Source organism: Copidosoma floridanum, unplaced genomic scaffold, assembly GCF_036245765.1.
Source record: "Copidosoma floridanum isolate Cflo_tuat_1 unplaced genomic scaffold, Cflo_Japanese_pri ptg000007l, whole genome shotgun sequence".
NCBI classification, from domain to species: domain Eukaryota; kingdom Metazoa; phylum Arthropoda; class Insecta; order Hymenoptera; family Encyrtidae; genus Copidosoma; species Copidosoma floridanum.
Genome location: NW_028321884.1, coordinates 16106189 through 16121914, shown reverse-complemented (window position 1 = coordinate 16121914; position 15726 = coordinate 16106189). Strand labels below are relative to the sequence as shown.

The 15726-nt window shown below is 34.6% G+C and overlaps 1 protein-coding gene across 1 annotated transcript in view; it reads right to left on the bottom strand.

Moving 5' to 3' along the window:
- Positions 1 to 5841: 5841 nt before the first annotated feature.
- The window catches only part of Ets98B (DNA-binding protein Ets98B), a 37023-nt gene continuing 27138 nt past the window's right edge, over positions 5842 to 15726 (bottom strand). Inside the window, exons 5-6 of the mRNA XM_089588767.1 lie at positions 7935 to 8136; positions 5842 to 6546 (exon numbers count right to left, since the gene is read on the bottom strand). Coding sequence (XP_089444893.1) covers positions 6170 to 6546; positions 7935 to 8136 — 579 coding nt within the window. The 3' untranslated portion in view covers positions 5842 to 6169. The remainder of the gene's footprint in view (positions 6547 to 7934; positions 8137 to 15726) is intronic.

The following is a 15726-nucleotide window of genomic DNA, read 5'->3' as shown; positions in this document are numbered from 1 at the left end:
AATCGGGTTTTTTTTATTGTCACGATCAAAATTGTTTGTAAAAATTTGGATTGCGAAGGATTTCACAGAATCTGCACAAAACGGCACATTTTATTCCTTAGTGATGGTTTTAAAACTACAAAACAAATTATTTTCAATTAAACTTATCTTTTCAAGATTACATTTGGGTATTACGTTTCTTGAACATCCTCATTTAAAGTTTGTAACAATCATTGTACAGTATTCTATGCATTGTATTTGAAAATAGCAATTTTGTTACATCGAAGTGACACTATAGGTAAGAATTAAAACTAAAACTCGATTTTCTCTTTTTTTTATTTTTTTTTTTAGGTTATGTCGATGTCTTATTTTTCTAAGACAGCGTAAAATGAAGTCACTTTCAATGTATGCACTAGATTACTACAGTAAGAGTCTTGAACAGTACTTTTTTCTATGATACTAATGATGAACACAAGTTTTAATACTAAAAAATCGATTTTTTGAAGTAAAATTAGAATTTTGAGGTTATGTTTGATTTATATAACGCTGTAAGGGTAATATTAAGATAGGGCAGCAAAAAATACAAAAAAATATATGCTTTGTATGTTTAAATGTATCTTCTGCTATTCTTACAAGCTAATTAGTATCATAATATTAGGACTTTTCCATCAGAGCACTAACTTTAAATAGACGGTACACTGTTACATGTAATTCTCATAAATTTTTAATATTTTTCCTTTATTTCTTTGCCCAAAAGCTTCAATTTCCATTTTGAATTGTGTCAATATCTTATTTCGTTCATGAGATATTAGATTTTGAAAAAAAAAAATTCGAAAAAGGTCCACTGTGCGGCGCTTCTAAAGCGTCTATCTCTAGACTAAATCTTTTCGTGACGACAAGAAACGCGGATCTGCCTATAGCCAGCAATCCGAAAATTAAAGCAACGGCTTGCCTTGATCGACCTTCCCCTTTGGGAAAGAGTTTGGTCCACAAGCCAATTAAAAGGTTTTTTTTACTATCTTACGCATCATTTCACACACTCTCCTGCATCACATACATTTAGAGGTATGTTTTATTATTTTTCATAATCAGAATGTAATCTTTTTTGCTTGGATAAAAAACAGATTTTGTGCCGAAAGGCTTTTTCCTGTCCATGCTGTTTTTTCATTAACTTGATAACTGGAAGCCTTTTTTTACATTTAATTACGTAAGTGACAGTTAAGGGATCGATGCCTAACCTCTGGATTCTTACTCTCTTTGAGAAACAAAAACATATAATTATGTAATATGATTTTTTAATATTTTATTTCTTAGACGCTTCAAAATTCCAAATTATCGCATACGCAACATCACTAATAATGTTTATCGTATCGAGGACGCAAAGTGCTGTTTTGCACCTGTAGGCACTGCGTGGGTCAGCTAATGACTTTGCTTCATTAAGTGTTTTTCATGACCTATGGATGTTTATTACATTTTAGATAGAAAAGAAAAATTTTCAACATAAACGACATCTAACTGGAGCTATTTGATCCCTTGAGCCCAGATACAGAACTGTTAAGTGAAAGTAAAGTATCATATGTAAAATACTAGAGTTTTATGGAATTAATGATTGCAAAAATCACAAAGAATTATATTGAGCGCACGAAGTATGCTTGGATTCATACGGGAGCAATAAAAGTTTTTTGAAATATATTTGAAAAAATAATGTTGCTTTAAATTGTATTGACATACCAGTACATGTTTTCATGGAATTGTCCATATACGTAGTAAAATGTTAAAGCCAAATTATAACCTATGCGATCGATCACTGTGCATTGATTTATCATTTGTTGACCTATGAAGCTTGATGGACGGTCAAAGGTAATGGAGTAAGGGTGAAGGTCCTACATGAATAGAATAAAATAAAAAGTTCTCCAGATAATATCAGAAATCACAGTCAGACTTGCTTTTTTATTTAATTATTAAAATAAGTGGTTTTTGAATGTGTTTGTTATAGCCACAAGTACATGGTACTTTTACTTGTTGTGAGGACTATAAAAACATATAGATGGAAATTGTTTCAAAAGATAAGGCTATATTGTGCATTAGTTCAATACCTACTTCTATCACTATATATATATATATTTTTTTATCTTTTTCACCACGCAATGCTCCTCACGGAGGGCTTAGGCAATCTCCTCGCAGCATAATTGCCTAATTTTTCCCTACCCCCCTCCTATAATGGGAGGCCTTCTATCCCTCTTCCCTTGCTTCTGCCAAGTGCTAAGTGCCCTCAGTAGTGCCCTTTATACGAGCCGGACGTAAATCACTATAATATAAAAAAAAATATATAAATATTTTTATACTTATAATGTGCCGAATTTGAACTACTGGACACATGTATCTTTTTACTCTGACCGTTGTATGTGAACAAAATTCTGGTACGTGGATAAACATTTTTTGCCCTTTAATATTCTACACTGACAAGTTTTGTTTTCAAGGATTTTATTCTATTGGTATTAGGTCACTTTAATTTCTTTGCCTGTTTACAGCTTATCATACCTTGATAATCAATGTCTACTAAATTTTACAGAAGATCAATTGTTAGATTTAAAGTTTAATTTGTTATTAATATTTTTAATTCATTTTTAAATAATAGAAGAGTAAAGATACGTACTTGCGATGCATTGCATCAACTTTTTTTTTCCTCAAAAAAAACCAGTACCCAAAACGGCAGAGACTGAGGTTTTTTAACTGTAATAATACGAAATCAAAAAATATCTTGTTATATTCCGCTAATTCATGTTTAGATGACTCCTTCTGGTATCCATCATGTGTCCGATACAAAATTAATTTGTTTCTTAATTCATTAATCGCATCGTAGTCTTAAAAATTTTCTACATGTATATATTTTTTCTACTTTTCTGCATATTTAGTGTGTAAATAATAAATAGTAATCCGATTTGAATCTGTGAAGATGCTACCTCAATACCCAACTTAGCAAAAATAGGAGAAAACAAGCTTCTAACCTTATAATAGGGGAAATTGCAGTAAGTTTCCTATTCCACCTGCCAAGACAAATAAATTGTAGATAGCTCTGAAAAGGTGGCGATGGCTGAAAGGAGGGTAACTTAAATTTTATTGGGAGACAACAACAAATGAATTTAAATAATATTCTCTTTTTTGTGGGGGGCTATTGGGGCATTTAAGAAAAACTGGGCAATTATGTCAAGCCCCACTTTTATCACTAAATGAAAAAGTAGGATTTTTATCTATTTGTTTCCTAATTATATCAAGTGTAAATATGTATTCTGGTCAATAAGAGGATAATGTAAAGGAACGTTATGCATGGATGACAAATAATTCAATTTTATATTTTAATAATTTGTTTTTATTTTGTTACATATTTTTTTTTTTTTTTTTCTTTTTTTTTAAACCCGTATTCAGTAAAGGTTAGTGTTGGCTTTAAATCCAGTCAAAAACAACGCTGGTGGTGCCATCCATACACGTATGTTTTTGTATACATACAAATTTCTTGTATCACCGTAAATCCGTAAATATAAATAATCAGTGTACGTAGAAATATATGTCTATATAAATCTGGTTATTATCATAAAATGTGTACTGTATAAAGTGTAAAATACATAGAAAACAGTTTTCATTTATGCTTATAATTAGTACAAAGATATTGTAATCGTGTAGTGATAAATATACTGCAGACATGGATTCCTGTAAAATTTTTAGCATACGAAGGTTTCAATAGATTAAAAATTATTACAGCTATAAGTTTTAAAGTATCAAGTTCAGATAAAATGACGGTTATTTAAAGATTTCACATCACAATTGTATATAGATACTATTGCTATTAATATTTTGAAGACGAGTATATGTCAAATTTTCTTTCTGATAGTGAACACATCATTGCACATCTGATAATTTGATGTGCAATCTATTATATTGTCATCATTTAGTTGCATGAAACTATTCATGAACAAGAGTTAGTAACAATTTTTTATAATATTTTTTACAACAACAACTTTTAACAGTCACAATACACCCCGTATAAAAAATACAAATTTTAATACTCGATTGTGCAAAATTTATACAAAATATATGTACATAAGATTAATAAGTTTTCAGATACAAACAATTCAAAAAAAAAAAAAATATCTTAAAAAGCAACTTATTCTCAGTTTTTACATTTGTGAGCGTATGTCACAGGATCACTTTCATTATTTTAATGCGATTCATTTTTAATCTTATTCTAAAAGAGTATCAGTCATAATATTAGTATTAACAGATAAAAAGAGGGATTGCAAAATACGAGATTCTAATGGAGTGTGATAAAATAAATAACTACTTAAGCATAGAAATTCTACTGAATAACGACTATTCACAAGCGAGTACAAAGGTAGAACGGAAAATGTACATTATAAGAACTTGTAACTTATAAGTTCAGTCAGCTAGCATTTAAAAAATAAAAAACTATTGCATAAATATTGCAGTATGTATATAAATTATGTTGCTTTTCATATAAAATATAAGGTAATTGTAAAGAAAACGATAATCGATAAAATCTATGATACAACACCAGAAAATGACACACATATGTACACTGCTCTACAAAAATTGGAGTTTTTTAACTATTACTTTCGATCCTCTGTAGTTTAACGAAAAACTATTGTTTTACATGAAAAATCCATACTATCTCATGTTGCGAAAAAATAGTAAAATTGTAATCTATTTATTAAATGAATGTATTGCTTTAGATGCAAAGTTAAATAATGTATAGTGAATGAATTGTATTGTTAAATTATACATTATAAAATATTTAACCAAGTGTACAATAACAATGCACTTACAGCTGTAGTAATCAACACAAAGTTACGCACTATCTATAAAACAAAAAAGATTTATCTTCAACAACATTACGTAACACGTGGCTACGAGTGTGAAGTTGTGACGTAATTGAAGATGCGTATACAGGTCGCATAAACTTAAACAGTTTAATCCTAATACGTACAAATCGATTACATAAGACGTTAAAAAAAATTGACAACCCACTTAGGTCATCACGTAAACGATATTCAAATTCTTAAAAATTAATCGTTCATGGAACATACAAGTTGAATATATCATAGATATATGGGACCAAAATCCTGTTATGCTCGGAGCTATTGATTCAAAAAAGTACCTTTTGTTGTATGCATAAAACGTGTACAGCTGAAAACATTGTTAATGAATCCTATCTCCACGGATAAGCCGATATACTGCGATGGTACAGCTCGAAGGTACCTTGTGAAAAAGCTCGAGATAAGCGGGATCAGTAAGCAACAGTGGAAAAATGTTTTTTTTTTTCATTTTCTCTTTTTTTATCATCTCAACAATAAAGCATGAACATGAAAAAAAGTAATCATTTACTCGGAATACAAAGAAAGGTCAGGACGTACCTCCTGAGTGCCGTTACACGATGTTGAAAGCGATTCGTGTTCGAATCGCCGAGTCATCCTGTTGGCTGTAGGAAGAAAATGAGATTGTAGGAAAAAAGATGCCCACATGGGCGTACTCTGCAGACCCACTTGTGCTTTACTGTCGCTATAGGTGCAACAAAGCAACGTGGATCGTTTATATTTTCTTAACTTTAGTTCAGTGATTTGTCGCGCTCTCTCGTACTCTACGTTTTCAAACTAACACAAGTCAAATTTGAATCAAGGAAATTAATGTCACGTCCAAAGGCACTATTCTTAGTATACGATCATATTTATCGATGATAAAAATATGCATAGACCGTTCTTCTTCTAATAATCAATTTTGTAGGCGTACGTAGATTCGCATGTATAAATGCGCGAGAAAATTCATCACTTCTTAGAAAAATAGTAATTTTAATGAGCTCCTCTTCCAGTGAGAGAAAGGGGCCTTAACCAAGCTAACTTTGACTGTCCGTGGTTCGATCACAATGTAGATAACGGCCAAAGTCCTCACTCCAGTTTTGCACATCTTCATCGAGGAGGTGTCTTGAGACAAGAGAAACACGACATGGATCGAGCCACGAAGAGACGATTGAGTAATAACACGGTACAAAAACTCCACGACCACCAATCTTTTCGAACCGAGGAAAACTGTATCCACTTAATTTTTCCCTTTTATTGAACACCCTCAAATTTTCCTCGAAACGAAAAGATCAGCTATAACAACGCGATACACAACCCTCTCACAGACAGTAAGGGTGGCAGAACTGGTAGACGAGCCTCTGGCTGCGCTCCGTCTTCTTCATGATGCCCTTTTTGTAGTACTGCCTGATGCTGCGGCTGAGCTTGTCGTAGTTCATGGCCGGCCGGTTCTTGCGCTTGCCCCACAGACGGGCGACCCGCACCGAATCCTCGATCTTGAAGACGCCCTTATTGCGGTCGAGCCATCGTATGCACGAGCTGTGGACCCCGGGACTCTGAAGTAGTTCCTTCAAAAACTGCCACAGGTGGATGTGTGAGCCGCTGCTGCGGATTTTGCCGGTGACGCCGGTACTGTTTCCGGTGCTGCCGTTGCTATTGCCGACTTCGATGATCGCGGAGCTTGAGTCGTCATCATCGTCTGTCGAAGGAAATCGAGAGTTATCTTTATTTTGGATGTATGAGTCTAGATTTTGAGGTGATGGGGCAAGCGGGACTTCCGGTCCACAATGTGTTTTCATTGGATTTAGAGATGGGTGGTATTAACTAGCAAAAAAAGAACTACTTGATCCTAATGAGGTCAATTACGCGTCATTGAAAACGTGACGGACTGGACGTGAATGAGTTCTAACGAAGTGACTAAAGAATAATTTTTAATTGGTTACTGTCATAGTAGTGCATTAAATAATTTTTGTTATGTAGTTAGGATTCTTTTGTTTATTAAAAATATCAAATAGTTGTGAAAAAAGTTGCTAAAGCTGGATAGCATCAATCCGGAAATTGTGACATTCCTAATTTCAATACAACTCCTAGTGTGTTGTTAAAATTAGTATCTCGTGTTTGGGAGGACGTTTCAATTACCTTTACTTCAAATAATAAGAATTAATACTTTTTTACTTTCGTCCAGATCAGTTCAGTTTTTTTTTACTTTAATGTTTCTTGTAGTAAAGTATTTATTAGTAAATAAATTGTAATCTACATTAAGTAGGATAAGTGAGGCTATTGTTGCGACTTTTTTTTTAAGTGGTAAGCTTTAAATGTTTATCTATGAAATTCAGTTCGTCAAATCGGTGCAATATTATTTTTTTAAATGTTGGACTTAAAAACTACTGAATTCTGCTTTTATAATATATCAAAATTCATGAATATTGATTTAAAAAGAGGTTTAAAAGTTAAGATGCCAATGCCGGTATTATTGTGAGCCTGTACGTATTATTTTGGTCGATTTCAATGCTAAATCAACGGGGTATGCGCAACAATACCATCATTGCATACGTTATTCTTTGTTATACCAATGTAAAGTTTCGAATTCTATTTTGGAACTAAAGCCCGATTAATTAGATACTCTATAACTTAATTTAATGATTTTAAGTGTTCCCTCACCATAACTCATTAGTTCAATTAAAATATACATATTATTCGAGAGTTTTGCAATAACTGGAGCAACTAAAACAATACCCCCACTTACCCCTGTTTATTAATTTAGAAGAAAACTATTTTGTTAATCAGTAACGTGCATTCAACTTTAACAGTTTCACATCTTGACAGCTACTTTAGTTTGTCATGTAGTTTAAAACTAATTCGTTTCCTTTTAGCTCTAAATTACATATTCTTCTACCTTTTGATTGGATGGAATTTGCTTGTGTTGTCCGACAAAATAACGCTTCAAAGAATCCACGTGCTAAATTTTTTACAATTTTAATTAAAAAAAAAAAAAAAAGAAATAAAGAAAGAAAGAAAACAAGTGGGTTCGTTAACCGACTTTCTAATCGTCAGAGGGAAGGAGAAAATCTCGCAACCTCAACTCACCGTCCGAGAAGTCCATGGTCGAAGCGTCCTTGACACTGCCGGGAGCGCTGCTCGGATCGGACGAGGCGGTGCTTCCACTACTCGGTGACTGCACGACACCGGTAGGAGTCCAACTCACCGCGAGGGTGTTGTTGTTGTTGTTCGGTGACTCCTCGACGGCCGCTTTCCAGATCTCCAGCTGAGCGTGTAGCATACTGCCACACTGTAACATCAAATGGAAAGAGAATCGTACGATTAGTTTTATCGAAGCTGGGGCCAATTGGAGTTTTTTTCGATCAAGGCTTATGCTTCTTATACTCATTTTGAATTATTAGAGATAAAGCTACCGCACTCACGATTAGAGGACTCGTTTTTAATGCCAATTATTCGTGAACATGACCTAATTGTTCAAGAATTTTAAGTAAGATCATGCGTACTTTTCATCATAATGTTTTATAAAAAAAGGTTTGCAGAAATAATTCTAAAACAGGTCATTAGAAAGTATGCTTGCGTTTTTGTCAATGTCTTTCAATTCAGTCGTGCAACTTCTATTTTTTCAGTTAGAAGTCTGTTTGGATTCACACACTATCCTGCTTTAGTTTTCCTATTTCTATACATTCACTACTATTTCTATATAACCCTACTAATCATAGATTAAATCATGATTTTTACCAAAATTTTAAATACATCTTCTCTGAACTTTTGAGAGAAAGAATGCCGTAACTTGACGACAATATCGACCTTTCTAGCAATGCCAAACAAAATCAGCATCCAAAAAAAGCCTTCCAAGTATAGTTGTCGGAATCGGCAAGCGTTCCTTACCCAAAGGGTCGCACACGTAACAGGACTGCATAACCCGTCAGTCAGGGTATTCGCGCCCGTGACTCGGGGCGCTTATTAGGCACAAAGTGCCTCTCACGAGAAATCATGGAGTGACGTGTCGATGCATGCGACTGTACCTTGGTGAGGTCCGCAGGCTAATCGATCCGCGAAATCTGACGCGGAAGCCGTATACGTCGTCTCTTGGATCTTCGTGACGGTTCCACGAAAATGTCCTTATCCAACATGCTCTGGGACAGAAAAAAAGAGCTCGTGTGCCCAGGAGCATAATATGGACACGGGGCGTTTTTGTGTGCGCGAACTATTGAAAGAGATTTCGGTTGATCGATCGATTCGAATCATTACATAAGGCCACCAGTGCTCGCGTTATGCGCCTTTTTTTTACGTAATTCCAATTTTTTTTATAAACAACGGCGGTAAGAAAAACACGTCCCTGGAAACCGCTTACCTGTCGACTGCGCGAGACGCCCGAGGTTTATGTACGGAAAATTATCAACGCACCGATCGGATACCGATTTCCGCTATAGCTGTACGCAGAAGACTGCCTCTTGTTTTCAACTACAAATGCACCGATCCTGCATATTTGGATGAATATGCCAAGGATAGAAGTGTGGTTTTACTATAAATCACAGCCATGGATTAAACGAGACACGTGCAAGGATCTCGAGCGCAACGGAGGTGCTTTGGCTTGTTATTGCGTTGTTACACGCAACGTGTAAAATTATTCCTTTACAAAGTCACCGCCGATAAATCATAATATTGAGCGTAAGTACAAGCTTTTGTTTTACATGATTATTCAGTACACGTGTGTGTTGGCGTACACGCTCTTATTGATGGGACACGGTTAGTGCTCGGCTTTTTTTTTCTTATGATGCCTGGGCAAGTATTTTTATATTTTATAAGGAAGCTGCGGTAGTGCCGTTGGGCAAGCAGTTACTTGTTGCAGAGCTGGATATGAAGGATCTGCACTATAGTGGAACACAAAAAAAAAAGTCTAGAGCTCAAATTTTAAAAACGATTCGTTTAATGAAATAGATAATCTGAAATCGAGCTCACGCGGACTCACCTGTACCAACATTCGATACCCCGATCGTGGGTGTAACCCTGAAAAGCAGAACTATTCCAAGGAAACGTGGGCCGGTGAAAGATTTTCGGAAGGAACGAGAAAAACCGGGCCCACGCGCATACTTACGTCCAAAGGAAAACAGTACGCAGGTACACAGAGAGAGAGAGAGAGAAAGAGGCAAAAAGAAAAAAAAAGAATCCAAGCGAGCTGGAAGAAAAAGTAAGAAGACACGGGTCATGCAGGCACGCACGTACGAGCACTAGAATTTCCCGATCAGGCGCCTCGTGCGTGTACACCTACCAACCTACCATCGCTACTTACACAGACACCCAAACTGCTCGCAGCTAGCTGGTTTCTTCTTGTATATACCTGTACCCCATGATACACGTATACGCGGCCAGGAGAAAGCAGTCGCGTCTCTGACCTACTTCCGTCCGAGCATCGGCTCCTCGGTATTGCTAGCAAGCCTCTCTCTCTCTCTCTACTTACTGACTCGCATACTCGTTCGCTCGCTTTCTTACTTGCTCCGTCTTGTTTTTTTCCTCTCCTCGCAGGAAAATGCTTTTTTGAAAGATCGAGACCATTCGTCACTGGGATGCTTCTGTCCTTTCGGTACACAGGGTCAGGGTGGAAGGAACAGAGTGTGTTTTCAGGCGATGCTAAGACGCGTCTTTGGGTTTTGTACATTTGTACATTTGATTCAGCGACGATGTCCCAGTTCTTTGGGACACGCTCTAATTGCCGACTGGAATGCGCGCGTGTGTTTGTTTTTTTCATACCGATGCGGTGGTAAGTTCGAGCGAGGCATTCGTCGATCCGATTGTTTAGATACGACGAGTCTGGGTGAAGGGACTTCTAATGGGACTAGTTCATTATCTATGATGTGATTTGTCAAGGGCACAAAAATCAACAATTTATCCTTCCTTTGAAAAATCGTGGTGTCGATAAAAAACTAGCAATTAGGATATTTTCTGGTCAAGGTATTCCTAAATAAAAACATCGAAAGCATAGGGTACGAAAATATGAAAAAAACGATGTATGGACTCGAGGCGACTCGAGGTGGTCAATGAAAGTCTGTGTTCATTGATGTGAATGGTCATCTTTTTGGAAACACCTAGATTATCAGACTTTTCGATGTTTTTCTCTTTATTATTGTGAAAACTCCTGATGGTAGTTAATAAATTAATTTTTTTATGTCTATGGACTTAGAAAATTGGATTGGACAGAAAATAAATGTCATGAGGGACAAAGCCTCTTTGAAGGAAATAGAACTTAACAAGCTGATACCAAAGCTTTAATAAAAATAAGTTTTTTAGAATAAAAGAATTAGTCCTGCTTCTGCATCATCTACGGTGAAAGATTGGTACATTCAGTAATACCAAAATTTATGATGCTTAGATTGGCAAATATATGTCACCCTAACATTTAAAAAAAGATTTTAAATGATTAGTTTAGAAAAAAACCCAAGTTGAAACGGCTCTCGAATGATTCAAGACTTAAAGTTAGAACTGCAAAAGCTTTAAATCTGAACAAATATGGAATTACTTCTCTGACCTTGAACTTCATCGAAACAACCAACACACGCTGTTGGGACACCTTGCCTCGCACCAACAATCAATCGATCTCTCGGCAATATACTCCCCATTCCTGTCTTTTGAAAAAAAAATAAAGAAATTCATAGTAATTCATGAATGCGCGTTTGGTTAGCGGCGATTGCGTTAAATTCGCGACACACATTTCTTTCGCCATTGACTTTGGTGCCTGCCAACGAGACATCGGACCACTGGAAATCGCCGTGTAGTGGCATGGACCGTTACTTATATGCTGTTACGCACGCGCTCTCGCACATATTTATGTGTGTTTCACCGGCTACGCATAGCAATTTGGCACCAATCGTGCTGCTTCCTTTCTATACCTACCTGGGTTTTTTTTTTTTTTTTTTTTTTTTTTTCATTCTTTTTGTGTATTCGAATACAGACTTTCGAAAGTAACAGCGACGTGTTCTTTTCAGTTTGTTTTGTTGTCTTGCTTGTCTACTTGTTTGCCCCGTTCAGGGAACGATTATACTTAGGAGTTACCAACTTTTTTTAGACTACGAGATGTATTTTTCCATGAGCTCACAAAAGGTAAGTACCTATTGTAGAAAAATGTAGACAAAACTTAATTTCTTCGTAATATGTGATTAGTTTGAGCTGAGTATGATTAAAATGAAATTTTTTGGAGAATTCGAGTGGAATGCGTTTTTCTGACTCTAAGAAATGATGAACGAATGGTAACAGACCTACAGTGTTTAGTTGGATTTTGGATCTACAAGTTATGGTTACAGTGTTGCGACAAGCACACATATTTTGTACTTATTAATTGTAACAAAAGTTTTTTGACTCCTGAAAGTGATTCATTGGACACGCAATCATAAACCATAAGCAATTCCCACGTCGTTTTTATGCAAAAAATGCTTAGATGTACAATGTAAAAAAAAAAGATTAGCAAGGCGCGTGAGCGGAAAATAAAAAAATTTGTAATTATAATAATTCAACGGCAAATGAAAACTCGGAAAGTCCCAAGTCCGGCCGCATTCCAGTCGCCTTGCATCGTATCGTGCGTAGAGCAATCGACAACGGCGCAACAGTGAGCCAGGAAAGACGTCATTCGCAGCCCGTGTCGATTTCCCGGAAATTCACTTTCACCCGCGGCTTGCCGCGCTACAGGCCATATACCGGCGAACGAACCGCAGCGCTAGAGCGAAGTAGCGTTTTGCTTTGGGACAAGTGTATCCTCTTGAGGGATCAATTCGCTGGACAGTGTTGCACCTACATATATCTTTGAATGCGAATGCTTCATTTTTATCATGTGGATCACTGTAACTATTATTATTATTATTGTTAAAAAATTTGTGAATCAACATATGATACTTCGAATTATTTACTCGAGGAGTTGCGATAATCTGGAATCATGGAAGAAACTTGGATGATTCATCTTACGCAATAAAAAGAAATATTTCATCGAAACCCAGAAATGAAATCACGTATCATCCTCAGTGATTACGTTTTTCTCAGTATGAGAGTAAGTCAAGATGATGAGTTTTCAGAAAAATTTGAGTTACCTAACCTAATCCATTTGAAAAATCTGATGATCTTCATTGGCACAATCAAATAAAAAACAAAATTAATAATAATTTTTTACCACTGTACGTTGCATTGCCATTCATGGCTAAGTTTTACCATGATAAATAAACTGTCTGTTTTATCAAAGAAAGAGGGTAAAGTAAATATCCCTTCTATGTAAGCTCTCATACTTTCTTTTATTGTTTTTCATTCAATTGTGAGCTTAAATACTAGAAATTATGATTCACAGTAATGAGCTATGAATTTAATATTGTTAATCTTATTCTTCAATACATTCATTTGTAGAGATACTTTTTTGTAAGAAAACATTATAAGACCTAAATATAAAAAACTAGGAGACCTTCCACCTGTTGTTTGATAAGTCATACCCCTTTTATGAAACTTTTAAAACACAACTTTAAAACAACAAATCATCTAAAACTATTGAAATCGTGGCGTGTGAATATTACCATTGTAGTGACATGAATGAATTGTGCGTGGATTTGTTTATTAAGAACGTGTAAATAATTTGTTCAAGTACATACCATAACATGTGAGAGAGCTAGAGGCTTGTTGTAACAGGGGTAAGCAGTAACACGCTATTTGTGCTAAATTAATAAACTTTATGTCGTATTTTTTGTATTGTTTCATTTCTACATCATGTAGAATTACCCTATCACGGTCAATTCTACTAGACAACGCAGTGAGTAGATAAGTACACGTGCTTCAATTTGGTTAGGTAACGTTAAGTTTTAACTTCAATTAATTCTGGTCTTCGCTGCTGCATTTTATTGATTTGCAAAAGTAAACATGCACATAGCTTCAAAATATATTCAATTTCAATATTCCGTCGAAAAACTTGAATGTAGTAATATTGTTTAAAAAATTGTACATTAAATGTAGAAAATCATGCTCTGGGGTATGTTGTAACAAAATCTTAGAGCAAATTGTAACATGTTACAACTAACCACAGTATTAACTTTGTAGAACGTGTACCAATTGTTTATGCTTTTATCGTGTCTTTGTTTTAGGATGAGAAATTATAAAGGAATGACAGTATTTCATGTAAAAAGTAGGGCATATGTTAAATGTGCTACAGGTGATGTTCTATCATTTCTATATGTATAAACTGCTGCTCTGACGAAGACTGAATTTAGTAATTAATATTGTATTAGGTTCCTAAATGCTCTAAGTTTGAAAAATAAAGTCTTATGAAGGTTTAATTTTCATCGAAAGTAACTTAAAGTGGGATTGTTACAACTTGTCCCAGAACTGTTACAACTAGCGCTAATGAAGGGGAAAGTTGTACCAACTGATTTTTTTTGGGAAAATAACTTGTGTGACCAGCTTTTTGAACATAAAAATTTCATTCCTTTTCCATAAATACTAGAGCATTTAAGTTATCGATTGGCACTTTTTGGGTATAAAAATATACAAAATATGCATAGTATTACTATTTTCCGTAAAAATTGTTACAACAAGCCGCTAGATCCTCTACGGTTCCAAGGCTTTAACGTAAGAGGTGAGGATTTTTCAGAAAAAAATTTGTTGGTTTCATTGTCCACTACCAAAACTGCATGTTTAACTGAGACTCATACTTTTTATCCAATCCAATATGGTTTGCCCTGTGGTTGGACTTGTTTGTTCTCAAAACACTAGTATCGAAAATAATAGCAGCAATAAAATAAGTGGGATTCTGTCAAAATTTTAGCTGTATTTTTTTTTTGGTTCTACTTGAATCTGAGTGATATAACAGTATTTGCTCGAAAATAAACACAAAAGGCTTGGAATAAGCTTTAAATTGAACCCAGTCAAAGTGAATATGTAGATCAGATAAAAAAATACAAATGGAGTTGAGGTTAAAAAATTATTAAAAATTAACATGCTAGAAAAGTAGAGCATTTTAATAAAAATAAAAACGAATATTTATCTAAAAATTGCTTTAATTACATTTATGATTACGTTTCTTTATAACATTTATAAGATAAATTTTAAAGTTATAACCTATTTCAGAGATGACTAAATGTTTCTGTAATACTGTCATACACAGGTGCATACATCCTAAAATTAATCAAGTATATTTGAAGTTGTATGTTAAAATCCTTTTTTTTCAAGAACGTAACTATGTCAACCTTTGAAATAACTTTTTAATCTCATTTTGACACAACGTTTCAACCCGTACCTACATATTATACGGTAATTTTCTGACGTTTATTAGTAATTAGTAAACTGTGCTTTCATATTTAACGACTAAATTATAAGTGATATCTTGCTGGCTGGCCTCGAACTAGTTATATTTTTTTTTAAACCTAGTGCTTATAACTTTTGTGTTAAAAAGAATTCATAGCTTTAATACTAGTATCGTTTTATGCTACTGTATGATTAATACTTCCACAGAAGCAGTGTGATATACTTGTACACATATTTTTTGCAGTAAACACTTTCTCTAATGCTAATTAATATTTCAGACTATCATAAAAGTAATTGTTACAATCAGAGTAAACCAAGAATCGATAATAGAATATAATTGATGTTATTAATATAAAAGTAACATTAAAATCTTCTCAAAAAAGTACATTCCGTTTTCAGATTAGAACTGAACCTCATATCTTCCAAGCTCAGAGAAGCTATTGAAAAATTGTTCAGCTAAGTATATCATCTTATAAGTAGTTATGCAGTTATACAATACATTGGAGTATATATATATAATATTTGTGCTGTGAACGAGTTCTCAAAATGTTAAAAATAATTACAACAACAATAGTTGTATTATTACTAATTTCAAAGGATAGTGCTATTGAAT